Source organism: Neolamprologus brichardi, chromosome 13 (assembly GCF_056152115.1).
Source record: "Neolamprologus brichardi isolate AB-2024 chromosome 13, ASM5615211v1, whole genome shotgun sequence".
Lineage (NCBI taxonomy): Eukaryota > Metazoa > Chordata > Actinopteri > Cichliformes > Cichlidae > Neolamprologus > Neolamprologus brichardi.
Window position 1 is genome coordinate 14,442,494 of NC_142116.1, and position 21,578 is coordinate 14,464,071.

The 21,578-nt window shown below is 44.5% G+C and overlaps 1 protein-coding gene across 6 annotated transcripts in view; it reads right to left on the minus strand.

Moving 5' to 3' along the window:
* Positions 1–765: 765 nt before the first annotated feature.
* zmiz1a (zinc finger, MIZ-type containing 1a) overlaps positions 766–21,578 on the minus strand; it is a 104,297-nt gene continuing 83,484 nt past the window's right edge. For 2 of the 6 annotated variants that reach the window (XM_087850198.1, XM_006783807.3), the window contains 19 exons: positions 15,716–15,751; positions 9,162–9,297; positions 7,143–7,257; positions 6,796–7,016; positions 6,499–6,700; positions 6,106–6,387; positions 5,827–6,003; positions 5,596–5,664; positions 5,287–5,452; positions 5,005–5,146; positions 3,844–4,054; positions 3,555–3,660; positions 3,268–3,428; positions 3,092–3,159; positions 2,943–3,011; positions 2,581–2,858; positions 2,036–2,220; positions 1,288–1,575; positions 766–1,056 (listed from right to left, as the gene is read on the minus strand). In XM_087850198.1, the coding sequence (XP_087706324.1) occupies positions 949–1,056; positions 1,288–1,575; positions 2,036–2,220; positions 2,581–2,858; positions 2,943–3,011; positions 3,092–3,159; positions 3,268–3,428; positions 3,555–3,660; positions 3,844–4,054; positions 5,005–5,146; positions 5,287–5,452; positions 5,596–5,664; positions 5,827–6,003; positions 6,106–6,387; positions 6,499–6,700; positions 6,796–7,016; positions 7,143–7,257; positions 9,162–9,297; positions 15,716–15,751 (3,020 nt within the window). In that variant the 3' untranslated portion in view covers positions 766–948. Of the gene's footprint in view, positions 1,057–1,287; positions 1,576–2,035; positions 2,221–2,580; positions 2,859–2,942; positions 3,012–3,091; positions 3,160–3,267; positions 3,429–3,554; positions 3,661–3,843; positions 4,055–5,004; positions 5,147–5,286; positions 5,453–5,595; positions 5,665–5,826; positions 6,004–6,105; positions 6,388–6,498; positions 6,701–6,795; positions 7,017–7,142; positions 7,258–9,161; positions 9,298–15,715; positions 15,752–18,673; positions 19,000–21,578 lie in introns of those variants that run through there. The other 4 variants (XM_006783808.3, XM_035904696.2, XM_035904695.2 and 1 more) reach the window with 4 other exon arrangements.

Sequence of the window (21,578 nt, forward strand, 5' to 3'; positions counted from 1 at the left end):
TAAATACACAGGTGCTGAGACAGCTCTTTAAGCTAGATTGTCCCCTCCCTCCCCCCTCCTTCTGTCTCAAACTTTCTCTCTCCCGCTGTTTTCCACGTATGCTCGCAGGCAAACGAAAGAGGACGCGGAAACACACTCGCAGTCGGGCACACACACACACACACACACACACACACCACATTTCACACTATGTGCACTCGCCTCCTCCGCTGACACTCAAGGACGATTGAGTTTGTCCTCTCAGTGCACTGATTCTGATGAGTTCCACTTATTTAACCACCTCACGCACACACACACACATTCAGAAGTCTAGGGAGGTGGGGGGGTGGCAAGGTCAAAGGGCATGGCATATGCCAAAGTTTTGGAAGAACACATTTCAAGGGTAAAAACACTCTTACAAGACAATGTCTTTGCCGCCGACTCTCGTCCTTTTTTTTAAAATGAAAATTATAGATATTTATATAAACAACAAAGCTACAACACTTTTCTTGGAGCCCACAACGGCTCCTGTCTCCTCTGTGTTGATTACATATAATGATTATAGCTGCACAGTTTTTCAGTTGAAAAAAAGTCACAAATATTTAATATATATATATGTATATGTATACATATATACACACACACACACATATATATATATATATATGTATATATGAAGTCACTTTAGTGCCCACCGACATGGCTGTAAATGGCGTGTTTCGAGTCAGAGGTGGTGGAACTGGTGTGTTGAATCTTTGCACAAGCGAAAGAAGGAAGTGTGGTGCCCCGCCCCGCCCCGCCCCCCCAGCTGTGCTCCTGTGCCGCACATTCTCCGTTTGTGTGTAAGTGCATAAGAAAGTTGTTTTGAAGTGTTAACAGGAGGTCGGTCAGGCGTCTGTGGACAGGGCAGTCCGACACATCACGACTCCCACGGGGGTGAATGAGTGGCTTGTGGGCAAGGCGAAGGTGCTAGTTGTTCTCAAAAAGGGAGAGGAGGTCGTCGTTGCTGTTGGTGGGAAGGTCGGGAGGGTCCAGGTACGAGAGCAGTTCTTCTGGATTCGCCAGTTCGGGAAGCAACTGTGCACGAAAGGCAGAAAAAAACAAAAACATCATTTCTTTTGTTCTTTTTTTCAAGGAAGGCAAATTTACCTTTTCGAGTGACTTCATATGAAGTGTTGATGCTAGCGTGCACATAAACAGCTACCACCGAGAGTCAAATGTTAACAGAAAACAGCAGAGAGATGAGAGCAGCTGCGGCAGACAACAGGTCAACAGTTAGCTTACGGCACCCAAAGCAGACACACTTACATCCAGGGAGGGTTCGGGCATATCCTGGGCTCCCTGACCCATCTGCCCATCTGAGGAGGGGTTAAAGTTCAGATCGCTGTGAGGATGACTGTTCTGCCCGGGATGCTGAGGCTGCGGCTGAGGCTGCGACTGGCGAGGCGGGTGCGATGATTGGCCACTGTGATGCAAGGGCTGCCCTGACTGGACACTGTGATGTAAAGGCGGCCCTGTTTGGCCGCCGGGGTGGGGAGACGCATGCAAGCTCTGCTGCTGCTGCATGGAGTTATGGGACTGATCGGAATGGGACATCTGCAAGTGCGAGAGGGCAAACAAAGAGCGACAGTGAAGGAGAGACGGGAGGGGAAAAAAGGAGGAGGATAAAGCGAGAGAGACACAGAGAGGGAAGGAGAGAGTGTTAAGGGGGGAAGGAAGGGGGGGAGCGAAATGAGTTCCAGCGTGAATAATATGGAACAGGCTTTCTAAATGGAAGCTGCGATCAGCAGACATGTACAGCTGCAACATTATACGGTGACATGAGCATGTGAGCATGACTGAGCACACATGCTGGCTAGAGGCACAGGCTGCACCTTGGTCAGATAAGAAATACAGGTTTTCAGTACGGCACAGATTCTCTAGAGTTTCTTCCTCAGACTAAGCAGCAAACATGACTAACTTAGCATCGCATTAAAAAAAAGCCCAAATATATGAAAAGCTTAATGTGCAACTTGATTCCCATAAACCATGAGCAGCCAAAGTCAGATGTACTCACTGGATCATTCATGCTGTGGCTGAGGGGCTTATCCTGTGGGAGGAGACCACCAGGCCCGTCCGGAGGATGGGATAGCTGAGGTCCATGGATGAAGTCATTCATAGGGGGACCTCCTCCACCTCCTCCACCGCCAGAGGGGTTCCCGTGAGGGAAGTCGAAATTCCCCTGGGTGTGGTAGCTGTTGCCTACAAGGAGAGAAGATAAAACACATCTTTTGAAGGGGCTAACTGCAGTTTGGTCCCGCTCACTCATTTGATGAGGAATCCCTGATGTTGCAAATAAAATGTACCTTTATCAAAGCAGTTACATAACAGGATATACCCATTCTACTTTTTTTTTACTGATGAGAAACATTTATCAGAGCAGGAACATTTTTTAGAACAGTTTCAGCATAAAACTCTCCTTGGGGCTGTTTCTTTGTTTAATGCACTAGAGACACATCAATAGATCCTGCTGCAAAATGCACAACGGCTCATTCTACCGATAAATGAGATGACTCTCCTGTTATTTTTCTACACTGCAGGACGCTGCCTGTTTTTCATTACCTGCTCCCGGGTAATCTCCCCCGTTGCCACTAACATGTTGACCGGGGTGTGGTGGGTATGGACTCGGCCCAGGTCCGGGTCCAGATCCTGGGCCGGGGCCTGGCCCTAGCTGTGCGATCATTTCCATCACATTAGGCATGGTCATCTGACTCGGGCTCATTGTTTTAAAGCGCTTGGCCAGCGGTGCGTCGGGGTCTTCTTTGATGTGTAGCTCAGACTTGATGGGGACAGGTCGCCAGCTACATGTGGGGTCTATAGTTACCTCCTCAAACTCTGAACTATTGGAGGAGAAAACAAATCATGTTGGCTTCACGTCTAAACAATTTGTGCGTGTAAAAACAGGCCAAGCAGAGTGAACTTACTTTTGGATGGCATTCAGGATTCCCCACATGTACTGATCCACCTCCAGACCTTCTAATAACGCAGTTTTACTATAAAAAAAACAGAATAAAAACAACACATAAGCTACTGGATGGATTCCCTAAATGTATTTTTACACAAGCCTCCTTACTTGCACACAGGACACCTCCATGTCCCCCTCTCACAGTTGAGCTGCAAGTAGGACTCCAGATCAAAGCACTGCAGACAGAAACATCACAAATCCTCATTAGGATAATATTCTTCCATTCACTGCAACACCAGGCACGCATTTCCATTAACATTATTTCCACTTAAATGCACGCAAACCTGAACATGCTTGCAGTCATGCCCCCTCGCAGGTAGCTGGATGCGTCTGAACGTGATGGGACATTTCAAAGACACTTTAATGGCCGTCTGCTCCACGCCGTCTTCCCCGTTAAGAGTAGTGTTGCCCGCCGAGGCCGCAACGCTGCTGAAGTTTCTCTTAACTGAAAATATAAAGTGTCACAGAGGGAGCAGTCATAGATGTGCTTAAAGAACGATAAAGAGAAACAGGGTTAAGTTTACTGAATTTGGATGTATTATTGAACATTAACTACGCAAAGGAGCCGTACTCTTGGTGATGCAGTGTTCTGCAGGGAGGAGTCTCTTCTTCAGGAGCCCCTGGAGGACGGATCGCACAGATGGCCTGTGGACCAGCTGAAGCACAAACAGGTGGGACTGCAAAGAAAAGAAGCCATGAACACAAGCAGAATTAGTACAGACAGCTGAATCTCATTCATACTCCAGACAATGCAAATTGAAATCACGTGTGTGTAAATCACTCCAGCTTGTCTGAACTAATGAATGAAGCCGCTACATATCAAAGCTGCTGGTCGGTGCTCTGAGAATGCGAATACTCACACAACAGCATGCGGTGACCGTAATTTGGATGGTGTTCCTCCCGGGTTGGCAAACGTGCTTCAGGTGCAGGGGTTTGTGGGAGGTTTTGTTGTCTCCCCTCTCGATGGTGAGAGGCGTGGCGTTGACGCTGACCTGGACGGAAGCAGGCCAGTTGGTGTTCATTTGCCTGTCTTCATGATGGTAGCACTTAAACTGCAGCTCGAGGTCAGACCTACGAGAGTAACCAGAGGAATAACAGTTAGTGGAAAAAACTGGGAAAAACAAAACGACAACCGCACAGTCTGTACAATACATCAGGCACAAATAGAGGTTAACCAATTCCAATGAGTTTGAAAGTCAATCTTTGGTTTTTTTCTTGTTTCCCTTCCTTAGGATGACTTATTGTCAGACACCCATCCACTGAGACCATTTCTGATGAGGCTTCATGAATAGCAGATGGATCAAGTGAAGGGTCAGATGCCAGATTTTGGATTTTGCCTGTTTTTTAAGACCTGTAACCTCATCTTTTGCCCTCCACGTGTCCAATTTACTCAATTTTTTAAGAACATACTGCACACCCTGAAGACATATGCCAGGTTTTTGGCTCATGGTTATTTGTTTTTGGCAGCTATGAGGAAAGAACTGAAAATGACTGGAAAAGCAGGCAGTGCCCAAATAAAAACTTTGAAAGATCTCCAGAAATCCTGGAGAACTATTGCTTAAGACCACTTTATAAAAAACACGGGTGCCAGTTTAGCTCAGGGGGTGAGGAGATGTCGCAAGGCTGAATGCAACAACTCGGGTTTGATTCTGACCCACGGCCCTCACTCTCCCTCCTTTCCTGTGTACATTCACTATTACATTATCTGATGAAGGCAAAAACCTTGCAAAGAAAAGAAAAGAAATCTGCCTCCTTCGATGCAAATACAAAGAAATGAGGCGGATTGTATGTAGGCAACACTGTGCTAGCTTATGACAAATCAAGATTCTCACTATTAATAAACTCTGCAGTAACACGTGATTTAGTATAAATCTCACGTCTGTCACATTCATGTGACGCTATAACAACAGCTGAAAATAACAGCACCCACAATGTAGCAACTTTCACCACACATCCATTTTAGTGCTTGCTGTGCACATGCTGCACTAGTAACAACAAATACGAAACTGCAAGGTTTTTACCTCCACATGAGGGTCTGGTGGACGGACGGTCGAAGGTGGAAGACGTGGTTGCTGACAGCCAGATTGTGCTCCAGGCGGAACGGTTCCAGCACCACTCCGTCCCTGACTGGGAACGTCAGACGTAGTTCCTCGTTGGGGATAGCTGCAGACGAGGAAAACGGGAGAGGATGGCTTTTAATCTCAGAATGTAAATGTCAGGAGGTGATATAAAAGGATAAAAAGGACAAAAACAGACGAATGAGTCATGTGAACGACTCGTTTCAGGTCTGCTTGGGTACTTACTTGGAGGGGGCGGAAGCGCTGTCATATTTGGTTTCATGTCGGCTGGAAACGGGGGCTTCACATCCTGGTTTGGCGACAGATATGGCGGAATACTACTTCCCGGGGTCATGGGAGGTGTGGGGTTTCCGGGGACTGGAGAGTGTGGGTAGTTACCAGGCCTGGGGGGCTAAAGAAAGGTGGGGGAAGTGCAATAATCAAAAGATCTGTTAAAGTCATTTCACAGACATGAAAGGCTCAAATCTGGCACCAATGTCTTCACCTGCTAAGACAGAAATTGGACTTTTACATGGGTACGAAGGAAAAACATACCCCACTGCCTTGGCCGTAAGAGTATCCGCCTCCAGAGAAGTTGGTGCTCTGACCGTTGAAGGGCTCCTGCTGAATAAGGAAAAGCAAAAAAGAATTGATACAGTTCCCTTTAGTGCCAGGGATGCACTATAGTTTAGGTGACAAGGGTTCAAACGTCCTGATCTTCTGAACAATTCGCTTCCTTTGCCCCTCTTCTGACCCTGAATATGCATAAATGATGGACTAACAAACCTTGTAGTACTGGCTCATGGGCATGCCAGGCGGGTACTGCCCTTGGCCCTGTTGCCCCGGCATCCTCTGGCTGGGGTAGTTAGGAGAGGGCAACGGTCTGGAGGCATTTGATGAGGGATATTGCCCCTGCTGTTGGAACTGACTGTTTGGCCCATACTGCTGACCTCCATAGCTTCCCTTCAAGAAGAAAGTTAAAAAAAGAAGAAAAGACATCATATATATATACATGTCTCAGGTGCTACAACAAGAAGAATATTCATGTCTGATATTTCCACTCACATCTCCAGGATATGGCCTTTTTATCCCCTGCATGGGTATGGCCTGTCGAGGTCCACCGGGATAACCTTGCTGAGGCATCCTCTGGCTGTGAGCTCCAAAAGGCGCCATGCCTGGGGTTCTTGCCTGGTTTATACCCATTGGAGGCCCGCTCATATTGGGGTTGTTCATGGCAGATCCCATGCTGGATGGATTCATTCCCCCAGGGGGACCTCGTGGGCCTGGCTGATTCATAAACTGGCTATTGTAGGCTGGAGCATGGCCCATCTGGAACGATGGACACATCTGGAGAAAACAATGGAATAATTAATGGCTACATTTTGCAGCAGGTAGTTACCGTGTACCTAACATCTTCCTCCATCAAACTGTTTGCCTCATAGCAGATGTGTACTGTACCTGTCCATACTGGTTCATGTCTTTATTCTGGGTTTCCTGCAGAGCCGCTACAGTGGCTGTTGCAGTGGCTGTCGCGGTAGCAGCGGCGGCAGCAACAGCAGCAGCTGCAGCTGCAGCAGCTGGCTGGGTGAAGTCACCAGGAGGACGTGTGTGGGAGGCCATTCCCATACCTCCTGGTGGTGCATTCGGTCCTCCAGAGTAACTGATGAACACACGATTTATGTTTTAACCACTTTTTTTAAAACCGGAGCTGCTGTCTTAATGAATAAAAAAGAAGACTGGTATCCTGTTTCTCACCTCCCGCTGTATCCTCCAGGACCACCGGGGTAGCCGGGCCTGCCGTACATGCTCTGCTGCATGTATGATTGGCTGGAACCGCCTTTATTTGGGAACTGTTGCTGCTGCGCATTGAACTGGGGTGAATTGAGCCCTGCTGCATTGCCAGACATGCCCGATCCCACTGGGTTACCCCCAGGATTCATGGGGTTATTGCTGTTTGCCATTGGGTTGCCCAGCACCTATATTTAACAAAGAATCAAAGAGGAAGTGAAACTATCTGCTAGGTTTGTGCAATAAACCTGTCTTAAAACTGTTTGCTGAACTCATATAATTACAGAGTGGGTGCTTTTCATGCATGGACATACCTGACTCTGTGATGTGTTGGTAACGCCCCACACTGTTGTAACCACGGACAATGACCCAGGGGGCTGGTTGGCGTTTTGTTGCCAGGGGACAGAGTCATAGGGAAATGAGCCATCACTGGGAAACAGATCAAAACACAAACATGTGCCTGATGTCACTTAAAGTTCTGAGTAACTCTGGGGTTTCTTAAGCCGAAATGTTCATTCAATTTAAATGTCTGGCTTTGAGTTTCACACCACATTTTGAGCCAGGGAATCTGCTAATGACTGCACAAGTAAGATGAGTTAAAATTTCCAAATGTGCCGATAAGTACTCGTCTGTCCGCACGCACCGGTAAACATCTAAGTTCTTCGGATAAGGATAGGTAGTACACATCTGGAATGTTAAGCGTTCAGATTTAAAACAAATAGAGTAAAATATGAGATTCTGTTACACATGATAAACAAGCTAAGTCTCCATGAGGGGAGAGGCAAGTGGCCAGCAGTGTGGGAGGGAACTGCTGCTCTTGGAAGGCACCCTGTTTTCCCTCAGAGGTTAGGTCTCAGAATGGACGACATGTTCAATATTTCCTCATAAATACACATTATCCCAAGATCTTCAGCAGAAGCAAACAGGACTCTTGGCTAACTCCAGGCTTTTTTCCCCCCTTCTTCTTTTTTTTTTTTTTTTTGAGAGAGGTCCGAGCACACACTGTTCTCTAAAAGCATTACCTCACATCTGTCTTCCCTCTAGGTTTGCCCTTGCACTTCATATCACTTCACTTCCACAATTTTCTTTGGCTTTTCTCCAATCAGTGGAAACCCTCATGAGGCCTGAATGTTAGATGTGAACCTTAATTTCTTTAATGACTTCCTCTGATGCCTTATATACACTATATTGCCAAAAGTATTCACTCACCCATCCAAATCATTGAACTCATGTGTTCCAATCACTTCCATGACTACGGTGTATTTAAGCACCTAAGAATGCAGACTGTTTCTACAATGATCTGTGAAAGAACATGTTGCTCTCAGGAACTCCAAGGTGGTACTGTGATAGGACGCCCCTTGTACTGCTAAATATCAGTCAGCTGTTATAACAAAGTGGAAGTGATTGGGAACGACAACAACTCAACCATGAGGTTGTAGGCCACGTAAAATCAGAGAGTGGGGTCAGCAGGTGCTGAGGCGCACAGTGCACAGAGGTCGCCAACTTTCTGCAGTCAGTCGTTACAGACCTCAAAACTTCCTGTGGCCTTCACAGTGTGTGGCAAACTTCATGGAATGGGCTTCCACGGCCAAACAGCTGCATCCAAGCCTTAAATCACAAGCTCAGTGCAAAGTGTCAGATGCAGTGATGTAAAGCGTGCCGCCACTGGACTCGAGAGCAGTGGAGACGTATTGCCTGGTCTGACAAATCACACTTCTCCACCTGGCAATCCGATGGGTGAGTCTGAGTTTGGCGGTTGCCAGGAGAATGCTTCTTGTCTGACTGCACTGTACCCAATGTAAAGTTTGGTGGAGGGGGATTATGGTGTGGGGCTGTTTTCAGCAGTTGGCCTCAGCCCCTTACTTCCAGTAAAAGAAACTCTTAATGCTTTAACATTTTGGACTTTGTGGAAACAGTTTGGTATGGAAGAACTTGACTGGTCTGCACAGAGTCCTAACTTCAACCTGACAGATCACCTTCGGGATGAATTAGAGTGGAGACTGTTATCCAGGCCTCATCGTCGATTATCAGTGTGTGATCTCAGAATGGTGAAAAATTCCCATAAGCACTCCTAAACCTTGTGGAAAGCCTTCCTAGAAGAGTTGGAGCTGTTATAGCAGCAGAGGCTGGGCCGACATAATATTAAATAATAATAATAAACCCTATGGACTTAGAATGGGATGTCTCAAGTTCACATGCATGGGAAGCTGGCAATATATTGTACATTGGTGATTCAGATGCAGTTTCCTCCCACCACACACTTTATTGAAAATGTGACTTTACTGCGAGCCAACTGCAGCAGGCTTTGTAATCTGACAGGGCATGTATCTCACCTGTGCGTGAGGCCGGGCTTCATGCTGTTCATGCCGGGCTGCATGGGGACTTTCCCCTGCGGTTCGTTCTGTCTGTTCTTCTGGTGACGCAGAAGGAGGAGGCGACCCAGCTCCTCGCACCACGACGACAGCAGGGCTGCAAGGAGAGCACAATGACAGGTTCATGATTCCTCGTGTGCACAACTGGTCTGCACTGGGTACTCATGTATTATCAGACGCATGTTTATGGCTCTATGGTTGCAAATGATCACACAGAATGTCGCTTATAACAGAGTTTTAAAGTTTTCCTTCAATAAACACAATTACAGGTGTCTAACGGTTGCAGCTTGATGTTACTGCTAAAGCCTCCAGGGGGCAGCCTAATGCAACACTTCCATTATCAATCGCTTTGTGTAGTTACCACAACAGCTGCCTTACACGTCATATCAACCTGCAGAGTCAAATATAAACTGAGATCTATGTACAGCACAAAGGACCTCCCAGTTTGCTCTGCCACTATGAGGAAAAAGCTGAAATGGAGCGTGAGAGGCAGACACCAGTGAGTGATTGGGGTTACAGATAAGAGCCGTGTAGAAAGTAAGAAACAGTAACATCTTCAGTCCTCCACTTCCTTCATTCATCAGCACCACTTTATTCTTTGCCTCGTTGTCCTCTCATGTCTCTAAGGACTAATCAGACAGCCTTCTCATCCTGCCTTCATGAAGATAAGAGTTGGGATTTTTTGTTCTTGTTCCAATGATGTGCCAATTTTATTTGATTTTGTTGTGTTTTTTCCCAATGTCAATCAAGTTGTCTTCGATGGGTTATTTGAAAGTTGCCTTGACAAACATCAGCCTAACAAAAGAAAGGTTACCGTGTTCATCATTTTATTAAATAGTTTAAGATGCTATTTATAGCCTTGTAGAGCCAGATACAGCAGCTTTTAGAAGGTGCTGTTACTAGGTTTGGGGTGGGGGTGGGGGGTGTTACAAAGTCCATGACACTGAAATTGGCACTGCATTAAGATTTACACCATGTCTAAATGAAAGGAAATTAAAAACATGACATGACAAGTGATTATTTCTGAAGTCACTCGAAAAAGACAAGGAGTGAAAGGAACAACAAAGAAAGGAGAGAAGGGAAAAATAAAGAAGAGGAGCGGTTACATTTTCCTCTGCAGGGTGGAGAGAGCCAAGCCTCCTAGTTAAAGAGGAATTATTCCACCCTGCCATTACGGAGAGCTTATCTCCCCACTAAATCACCACCTCCACACAGAGGGACTGTCTCTTCAACAGGCAACCCACCATTTAGACCTAAAACTCCAAGCTCGAGTGATGGGAGTTGCTTTGAGGCAGGGAGAGACAGGCAGAGGACAAAAGAGAGCAATGGCGACTTATCACATCAGTGTGGTTATGAGCTACTGAATCTAACAAGCTGCCAAGGCCAGATGTCATTCATAATAGAGTGAGGGTCTGCTCTGGGCGTCGTGCATATTTAGCGAGCTTAGTACAGTGTACATGACCTTGTTTTCACCTCACAGCCCCCTGTGTTAAAACCTCTGCCAACACTATCACACACCCACAACTTGCCCGCCATACTCCTCTCGCTTTACCTCTTTATGGCCCTCCTCTTTACAGAGCCCCGCATGCCCTCGGTCCTCATACAAATTTAAATAGCATTCTGATGGCATCTGTCTCTACTACTATCCATTAAGTTGTTTTGTTGACTTCACTAATGGAGAACATGAGGTGCAGATGTCAAGCGTGCAGACAACCCAGCCAACAAAAACAGAAGAATATAAAGACAAGGTCTCTGTCTCATTACACCTCTCTTTATTTCATCTTTCTATTCATTCCTGTTGAATGAATAGAAAGATGAAACTAAAGCCTTCAGTTTGTTCTGGAGGTGCTAACAGCTGGCTGGTTGAGACAAGTTAAGGTCAGCTACTTAAAGATTCTTCTTTAAAGCCTTTCTCACTCTCTTCCGTCTTTTGTTTCTAATATTAAAGAATGCCATGTTTCTATTCTCTGGTATCTTTAACATGATTGCAACTTTACTTAAGAATGAGAGAATCCTGAAACCAGCAAGATTACTGAGAAAGCTTTGGGAAATGGTACTTTTAAGAGTGATGGGAGGTCTTCTGGCTCTTATGGCTCCCAAATGGCTCTTCAATCGGAGCCTTCTATTTTAGCCTAATTTATTAATTATAAATATTTTGTGTGCTGGGAAACTTTTTTTAATGCATCATTTTGACACAAGTCTTATTTTTGTGAATTCAATACTGCTATGGGAAAACATACATGGGGCTTAAGGCCTGCAGTCTACAATATCCTCGAAATGCGTCGTTACTTCACTTTTTCCTTGCATTTAAATTCGGCTCCCTGTCTCTTTGTTGCTGTGTTCCAGATACCTTGGAGTTGCGTCACTCCCTAGTTAGCACGTTCCAGATACAGTGAGGGAAAATTTATTTTGGTTCTTAGCAACTTAGAGCCATTCAGGTATCACTAGCAACACAGCATAATACTTATTTTTATGCTCTTAAAAAACACAATCGTGGATAAAGCCTGATCTGTCACATTTAGTGAGTTACAAATACACAACAGTGGCAAAACAGGTTCAAAGTTTAGTACTGTTTATGTTCAGTGCTGCCATCTTGGATCGCTAACTCAGGTTATGTTGGTCTGCTCCAACTTTCCGGGAAATCCAAAGTGACGTGGTGTTCCACAAAAAAATCATCTAAGGGAACACGAAAATTTGTACCCGGTCTGTACGACTACCCTCGCTGTCTTCCGAACTGATGCCCCCCTTCCTTCTTTTACATAATGGTATAATCTAAGTCTGAAACTGCAGTTCCACAAATGACCACTTGAGGCTCAAAAAACATCATAAAATGCCCAAATTTTACAGCACAATTAAACGTTTTTACGTTTCTGTACCAGCCTGACATTTAAAGTGTTTTGGTTCTTATTCCTATATAAATGTCACCATTCATGAAAAGTATGGAGTCAGGTGGGTCTTGACATAGTTCACGAAGCCTTTTTCCACCCGACGATCAAGTGATCATTCCTGCTGTACATCTTTGAGGTACACCGTCTAAGCTGCACGTGTAGCCGGTGCACTGTAATGTAAATTCTCTGCAGACAAATCAGCATAGTCACAGGTGAAAAGCTAGTGGGCCATTTAAAAAAGCTAGAATGAGTTTACAATATATAACCCAAGCATGGCCACTTCTGGCTCCAACCCCCTAACCCCCAAAAAACCAAACAAACCAAATGGTAACCTAAAGGCTTCACAACACTCATCCACTAAACAACGGGTTACTCACAGTGGCTACATCTAGCTTTAAACAGTGAGATTACCCTATTTCTGCTGAATAGCTACACTGTCAGGGCTACTTGATAATGTGCTGACAGTTTACAGTTGGGTAAAAAAGCATAGAGATTGTAGCTGATGGAGAAAGTGTTCCTGAAACTACTTTCTCGAGGCATCAGTCTGACAGTCTTTCACAACAATAACATCATGAACTGCTGTTTTTACCTGCATCGAAGAGTCAGCTCTCAGTTACGCCGTGCTGTGCTTTTAAATAGTTCCATCATCAAATTCTTTCGAAAGCATTTAATAGAGAATCTCCTTGTCCTTGACTTGCAGCTGGTGAGCCCACAGATATTCAGCAAATGAGTTTATCTAAGCTAATCTCACCATCTGAGACTTTCTAAAAAGCATTAAAAAAGCTGACAGAGAGTCAAGCGCTTCTTCCTAATACATGACTAAAACCACAGTTGCTGATCTGCCTGACTAATATCTGTAGACAACGGTGTCATTCAAGCCTCTGGGGCTCATCTGAAGTTACTATTCTGTTCTAACAAGTTTCAGTGAATTCTCCGGCCTTAAACAGAGCCTCCTCCTGAGCACATAGACTGCTCTGCAGGGAGAGCTGGACATAAGCTGAAGCTCTCGTGAACCCGTTCCAACCATCTCTGTTTCTTAGAAGGTGGGACTTTTAATTGAATAATGCCCAGAGACATATGGGTCCTCCTCACTCAAGCTGTATTTAATGCTATATGGCTGACTGATAGCAGAAGCCCTGGCTCATTCTCACCTCACCTCAGCCCCTCTGGGAGCAGAAGGGAGGGAGAATAAGCCCTGGTAACAGGCTGCAAGGCCCATTAACTAATGACAGAGTGTATGTACAAGTCCTTTTTACAAGGAAACCCAAATGCTAATTACTATGAACTCTGGCAGTGCTGTGTGTGTGTAAGCATCTGCGTGTGCGGTAAAAGCCTTCTGCTACTGAGCATATCATTTCCCTTAGAAATCCTGACAGATTGCTAATACTTTAAATGTATCCGCCCTAATATAATTGAGTTAGCCGCAAGACAGCGACCCCACTTTGTTGATAAACACCTGACCTGTTCTGAAATATGAAGCCGGTGCTCTGCTACGTATAAGCGCAAGGTATTCAACTTTCAGCAAAGATGCTGAAGGCAACAGCAAAAGAGTGCTGCTGCGCTGTGGCCCTAAATCACTGTACTAAGTGTACTATTGTGTGGTTAAAGATTTAAAGAGTGAACACAGCGAAGCAGCCCTGTGTCTGAGCATGCCAAGTGCAGAGGTAAAGTGAACTTCCACCCACTCAAACGACTATTTCAGAGGGTGACATCTGCATTAAAAGAGGAACAGAGTTCACCACGCATTTAATACAGCGTAATTATAGTGTGTATAAATAAAAGTAAATTAAAAAACAAAACAGGCAGGCCATTTTGGCGGGTGCAAGCACTGGCATATTACACATTTTATAAAAATGACTGAAGATGTGAAGTCGCTTTAAATATGATCAATACGCAAACATTAAGAAAAGAAGCTGGGCAAAACTGCCCCACCACGGGGTTTTTTGTTTTCTTTTTTCATTTTCAGCAGAAGAACGTAAAGACAGCATCAGCTGAGGTGCAATATCAAAAGTATATTATGGCAGCCATGTTTCCAAAATGGAATTAAAACAGTAGAAATCAAAAGAAAAGAGAATGAGCTGATGTCTAAATACCGTGAACTACGACTAAAAGAAAGTACTGTTGAGTTTTCAAAGCCTGTATGAGAAGAGTGCTCCGGAGCCCTTTCCCTTTTCTTTTTTTTAAAGCTTGCATGGCAACTGAAATTCAGTGCAAGAGAAGTGCACCTGTTTCCTCTTAAGACTGCAGTTACAGCCATGACTGCACTGTGATACCATGACACTGATATGGAATATCTATTACTGACACAGTATCACGTAGCAGCTGGAGGGCTTGGCTGTTTTATGCATACATATTTAAGGGTTAGCTGCGTTCAAGAAAGCTGCTAAAAGGAGATGTTACATAAGACTTTCTGAGCCTCATTAGTTTGGATGGCAACACAAAGAACGGCTGAAGGAGTTTTATGAAGTAGAAACAGGTAGAGATTTCTTGCTGCTCGTACTCCTCTTTGTACGATTCTGACAGAAGAAGCAACTGCAAAGTATAAACTCGGTTAAATAGCTTAATGAGGTTGGTTTGCACAAAAGCTCAAACACGTTTGAGCCACATTCAGCAAAAGCATTGTCCTAATTGTGGAGGATTTAATCAGTTTAATCTTCAGCAGGAATGCACATCCCTCATACTGTACACTCTCACATCAAGCCTGATCCTAAAATTACCACAAAAAAAAAGAAGAAAAAAAGCCTCTGTCACAAGTCGCGGCACGCTTTGATAGAACATAACACCGAACATGCAGCTCTACTGTAGTTTTTGTTGATAACAAAACACACACACACACACAAAAAGAAAATACTACATGAAAAATTACACTTTCTGAGCATGAACACTGCGGCACTAGACAAAGAAGCCTTCTGAGACAATGTGTGGGATGATAAAAAAGAAAAAAAAAGAAGCAATTTATAATAGATATAAAAAGCAGAGGTCTGTAAAACACTGGCAGGTAGAATTATGCTGTGTGGGTACAAAATATTATGCAAAATACAAATATGGAGGGGATATAAAATCCTGTGGAAAAAAAAAAAAATCATGCTTTTTGCCGAAGTGTAATGGAAGCCATTTAAGCAGTCAATGATATCCCCCTTCCTGCCCCCTCTCTGTTAAGCCAACTTCTTCCAAGAGAAGAGCATATCAAATGGGCTTTAGTCTCAACAGCTTGGAGGCAGAACAACTCAAACATGCCCTGCAGAGAGAAAGCTCTATGTCAAAAAATCACAGTCGACCAAAACCAAGCCTTTAGTTTAATGTTCACACGAATCACAGTGTTCCAGATCTTCTAGCTTGAAAGTGCCTCGTTTTGTTTGGATTTTTCAAAAAGACTTGATTATTGCTTTTTGTTAATTTGAACTGAAAAGCAAAGCGACTTCCTCATCGGGAAGACTTCCATCCTCAACCTCTGGCTGTACACCAGATATGAGGACAGAGGGGGGGGTGGAGGATGGATGGAAGGATGCTAGACAAGAGGACAGGTGGAGATGGAGGGAGTAGGCAGATCCCCTCCTCCCCTGGATGTGTGTGTGTGGGTCACAAGCCAAAAGAGATGCTGCAGCCCAAAAGGGAGGGTAGCTCTACCTGAATCACTCTGACATCTCCTGCAGGTGCTGGTTTCTGTGGGGTTCAAATTACACATTTTTAAATGTGGCAGAGTTATGAGAATCAGAATAAACACCAAACATAATGCAGTATGATGGCTAGATCTGAGCAGAAGGTTGAAAGTGCTGGAGGATCTCCGTGCTGCCACCAAAAACACTCTTTATTATGTTTTTAATGTATCCATTTGCAGGTAAGCTGAGCTTGACTGAGACTCCCTGCAAAGATTCACATTTCCTGCCATAGTATTTATTGCAGATTTAAATGGTCGCTCTAATGCAATAGATATTTTCATTATGTGTGCCATATATAATATATTAAACTACAAAATACAAGCCAATCCTTTGTATATAACACATATATATCCCTAAAATGCTGGTTCAGTAAAATCAAAATATACGTTCTGGTTAATCTACAGATTATTTACTGCTTGTTTAACCAACCAAAAGTCCAAAACCTTGAAATAGCTTTTTTACAGGGACATGCAACTTAAATAGTTGCGGACTCGTTTTGCTTCCCTTAAATCTTTCGTGCGGGGAAATCTTCATGCTTGCTTTGGTTACATTTGCTATAACTGGGAGTATAAAAATCAGGTGACTTGCATCAGATGCAACAGAGCATGTCCTCCATAAACTTCTCAGCCCTGGGGGGTCACCAGCATCCGTCCGTGATCACACAGCCACAATCCACAATAAAACAAAATGCGCTGTTGCACTCAAAGGAATCTGGAAACAAGCATGCTCGCATACAAGGACAGAAAAGCAGCTAAAGTAAATATGAAATCTGCGGTCTGTGCTGGTGAGCAAACAAACACATTCGGTCTCTTGGCGTCGGGGAAGATGTGCTTAAACAGTAAAGCACCTCGAATAGCTCGAAAGAACATCAGAGAGGAGCAAGCTGTGAATGAACTGCTCTTATCAGCCACGTGCAGCTCGCCACCACTGGAGGGAACGAGCAAATATCACATGCTTAATTATAACTAGACACGCTACTTGTCTCAACTTCCACAATGAGTCTTTCATCTCACACTGTTGTTGCTTCAATGAAATCATTAGGGTGAAAAACACAATCAGAAATTCTGAGATTTCCCGCGGCTGCTCTTTCATAATCTAAGACAATGATTAAAAAGTGATGAAATTCCAGCTACGGAAGCTGGGTTTTTTTTTTTTTTTTTTTGCACATGAATCAGTAAACAGCGATTTCACGAGGAGCGGCCATGAGAGGCCATCAGCACACCTCGACTAGATGGGGGAAGTCACCGCCAAGAATGGAGAATTTCACTGTTTCCTGAAACACTTCCTGCTGTCCTGCCCTATTGCTCTTCCCCCACTGATCATATCAATACCCGGCATCGGCTTGTCCTGCCAGAAATCCCTTGCTCAGATTCTCCAGTCATAAATCGAACGCAGTTTCGCTCGGGCCACACTTGCTCGTGGTGGGTGGAGTGACACATGTAAGGCATGGTAATGATTCACAGAAAAGAAAAAAAATGGCAAAACAAACTGCAAAAACAAAGTAGGCCACACACACACACACACGCACACAAACACATCCAGTTCAAATGTCAGGAATGAGTCACTAAACAGCCTGATGGGAAGTACTCAGAGTGCACTCACTGGAGTTCACCAAAGTGTGTGGAGTAAGTGATACAAACAAAGCGCTGGAGTCAGAGAGAAAGGAGGAAGGCTAGAGGGGGAGAGCGGCTGCATGTGGCTGCGAGGTTGAGGATGCAGACGGTTTCAGTGGTTTACACCCTGCTCAGGCTAACAGGAAGTGCTGCAGCGCCACTACCGCTAGCTGGAAGTCATATTGTGCCATAATATAAATATGTATATTTCTTTTCTTTTTTTTAACCGCCGGTCAGTGAATGGTTACGATATTGTTTACAAGGGCCATTTGCTAATTAACTTGTCAGTTTTAAGGTTAGATTAAACACTGATTGAATACCCTGCAGCGTCCTCATGTTTTTATTGCCTGGCTGCCCTTTGCTCATTCAAATTCTGTTACCCTTTAAAAGACGCACAGCTGACAACACGGCGGACATTAAACACTTTTCAGCATCACTGAAAGACTGAAAGAAAAAAAGAAAAACTAAACCAGGCCTTTCTGTGTACTCATCCAACTGCATTGTCCTTCCATGACTACACTCTACACCCCCCTCCTTCCTCCTCTCCCTTCTTCTCTCCTAATGAGTGGACAAGCAGACAGGCTCTGGCTCCAAGCACAGGTCAACAACTTAAAAAAAGAATCCACAATGGAAAAGTGGGTCATCTTTTCCTGACTGAAAGAGGGACACTGACGCACGTAGTCCTAACACCAACATGAGCACGACCTCTCTTACATTTCATAAATCTGAAGGATTTTACTAGCTATACGATGCTGCATAGCCACCAGGGCTCATACAATCATAGTGTAGCACTGTAGCATTTCTATAATTGTAATATTAAACTGACAACCCTAAATCCTAACTCAAGATAAAACGTAAAACAGCCTAAGTGTAATGCACTGTGAAGTGTGTGTTTGCACACATGAAACAGGCAGTCAGTGTAACCCCTATGACAGAACAGCATGTAGGTCAACCTGTGGTCAGCTGATCTCTTCTGATCCTCTCTGGTGTGTTACACTACTACAAAGCTAGAAGCCTGTATTATTAAGCCTGAAATGCACAAATGTCAAGGCACAGCTGAAATGATTATTCCTATTTTAAATGTACTAAAATAACATACTTTAAAGAAACACTGCAGCTAATTGTTGCTTTTTCTTCTTGTATCAATCATAGATCAAAAGCAGTTGCTCAACTGGCCTCTGCTAACCCCCTGATCATCCGCTATGCATACAAACACACTCGCTTAATACGCCAAATAGTTCTGTGCTAGAGAGGCACGTGGAGGGGGGAGCACACACACACAGACACACACACACACTCTCTCTGACACTTACCCAGAGCCGGGCAAAGTCCCTGCACATCTCATCTCATTCCCTTCATAGCGCAGAGAAAAGACTCAAGTGTCACAAATGCTCCTATTTCTGCAGAGGCCAGTGGCAACTCTCAAAGCTTTTTGCTGCTTCCAAGCCTCCTGTGCCTGTGCCTTATCACTCTCACTCTCTGCACAGATCTCTCACTCTGCTCACTCTTTTCTTACTTCCTCTGTCCTCTCCTGTCTTTCTCCCTTCTCTCCCTCTCGCTCTCTTTTCGCTTTCTTTCTCCTTCCTTGCTCTCTGATCTGTCTTTTTCCCTTGTCCAGCGTCTGCACAATGCACATCAATTATTCAGAGGCAGTCTCCCAGTTTCTCCAGCTTATCCAATCAGAGCAGGGCTCTGCACTAATGGGCTCCTGCTGTACCTGCTACCGGCTCCAACACACTCTTGAGACAGCAGAGAGGAGGAGGAGGGGGGGTGGATAGACAAGAGGGAGCAGTGGAGGAGGGAGGATGAGAGGAAGAGATAAAGACAGCGAGGCGACGCAGACAAACAGGACTAGCGATAGAGACGGCAAGATATTTGCAGCGCTTCTCACCTCAGTTGTAAGGTGCCGTTATTGATGTGTAGGTTCTAGCTCTCCATTGCTCTGTCTGTCTAAGCTGTTACACAGTTCACTGAGGAACACACACATGCATGATCCAGCAATGTGACTGCCATTTGTCAGGAAGGGCAAAGAAAACCAGAAGAAAAAAAAACAAAACAAAAAAACCCTGCAAGCTCAGATTGCAAACTTGCATAAATGGGTGGAGCTTAAAACGCTGGCTGGAAGCCTACACACGAGGAAGGAAGTGGGAGAAGAAAAAAAGATCAATCTTTTCAAAGACAGACAAGAAGTAAGTTATCGGGCTTATCAGAGAGGGGGACTCCTGCCCGCAGGACAATAAAATTGGCCACTGACAGCGGCCACTTTGCGCATCCAGCTAAGAAGACACGCCAGAGACTAGCAGAATATCTGAAGCAGATGAATAAAAATGCGAGGCACACAAGGGTGAATCTGAGTTCATTGTCTTTGCGCGCCCACCTCTTAATAATGAACAGGAAAGACCTAACCTGACATTGTTCTCGCTGCCCTTACCTAAATGCTAAGATGGGGCCGCACAGTCAAATAAAGAAGAGGGAAAAGCCCACGGGCCTCGTGACAGCTGAATAAAGTTTTTCTTTTGTGTGGTTTTTGTGCAGCGTACGCAGTCATTAACAGTTTCACAAATGTCCCACGCATAATCGAAACGCACAGACACAACAGAGGCATTGTTGGCCAGAAATATAACTTTAAAAGGGTGTGTCGAAAGCCCCTGGGGGGGAGATGATGGTGGGGGTGGGGGTGTTGGCTGAGGTCCTGAGATGTGGGTGCCAGATCAGTCAACCCTGAACAAAAGGAGGATTTAAATCATTTGCTCATCCGGTTTTGACAAGAACAAAGTCTTCTGTGTGTGTGTGTGTTGAGTACAACTGCACTGTCCTGTCAGCTGGGATATTACTAAAATGAATTCGCTTGTAACTGTATAAACCAAACCAATTAAGGAGTGTGTGATAGAGGGCCCAATCAGCCAGAGGCAGCAAATGCAGCTTCCATAATAAGTGTTTCCCCGTGAGTTTTATTTCTATAAAATTAATAGTAAAGTTCTGAAGGTAGTTTTGGGGGTTGCAAAGGGGTTTCATCATCTAAAATGAACCACTGGAGAGTGTCAGAAGAGAGGCACGTCTGCTAAAAATAAACCCAGTTTCCTGTTAATAATTCAGAGCCCTGCACTTACTCAGCAGTAATTAAATATAAAAGTCTGTAAGGTTGATTGGGTCAGTAACAAAGGATGCCTACACCTTCCTCTAGTTGTACATACACATGCACGACTCAAAGATGGAAAGAAAGACGGGCCGAGAAAATCAATCAGGTGAAAGTAAATTGAAGCAGATAAGTGGAAGACATGTCAGATTGTTGTAGGCTAAGAGAAGAAAGACAAGGGTTTGTGTCTACGCACAGGCGCTCACACGGTGTGCCTACACAGAGGCTAATAGGAGGACTCATTCTCTTGCAGTTCTTGTTAAAGTGAGGGAGTTTACTGGCTAGTGAAGTGTGTGTTTTCACAGGACATGGGGGTGAGTTACAGCCACACCCTGGAAGTTTTCTGTCACTGTTGACACAGCAGAGCGGCTGTTTTCCTGATCTGAGCTCTGAGCGTGCTCCGCTGACTGACAGAGAAACACCAGCTTTGCCAATAAATTTCATAAATGTCAGATTGTCAGTCGAGTGGGTGGAAGGGACTCCACCAGCCACCTCGAACAAAGCCTTCTCATCATTGTTTCCTCTTTTTTTCTCAAATACTCGTTGTTAACCAGCTGAAGCAGGGAAACTACCCTAACATGCAAAACACAACGCAACACACTGATCACTTGTGTAGATATTCGTAGATCTAAAATCGCCCACTACACCAATGATAATGTAGTTAGTAGTTAGTTTATGCTCTGCTATGCAGACATATCCATTAAAGCCTAACAGATATAGGACTTTTAAAACCGATACTGATATTGGTGATTTTTAAACTAACCAATAGTTTGATATATTAGCTGATATTTTTTTTCTTTCAGAGACACTAAACATAAACAGATTTCATTAACATTTGCTATGCGTAGTTACTTATTTACTTGTTTACGCTCGTGGTTGTGTTTATGGCATTGCTAATATGTGTCGTGGAAGATTCAAAGCGCCCTCTGGTGGGCAAACAATGCAACGTCAACACTCGTAACATGGTTGAAGGGTGTTTCTCCCACCTCGTCTTTGTATATAAATTTTCATTTATCTGCTGTTATAAGTGCAGACACAGACAGATTAATATCAGCCAGTAATCTCTACCCACCTATACATTT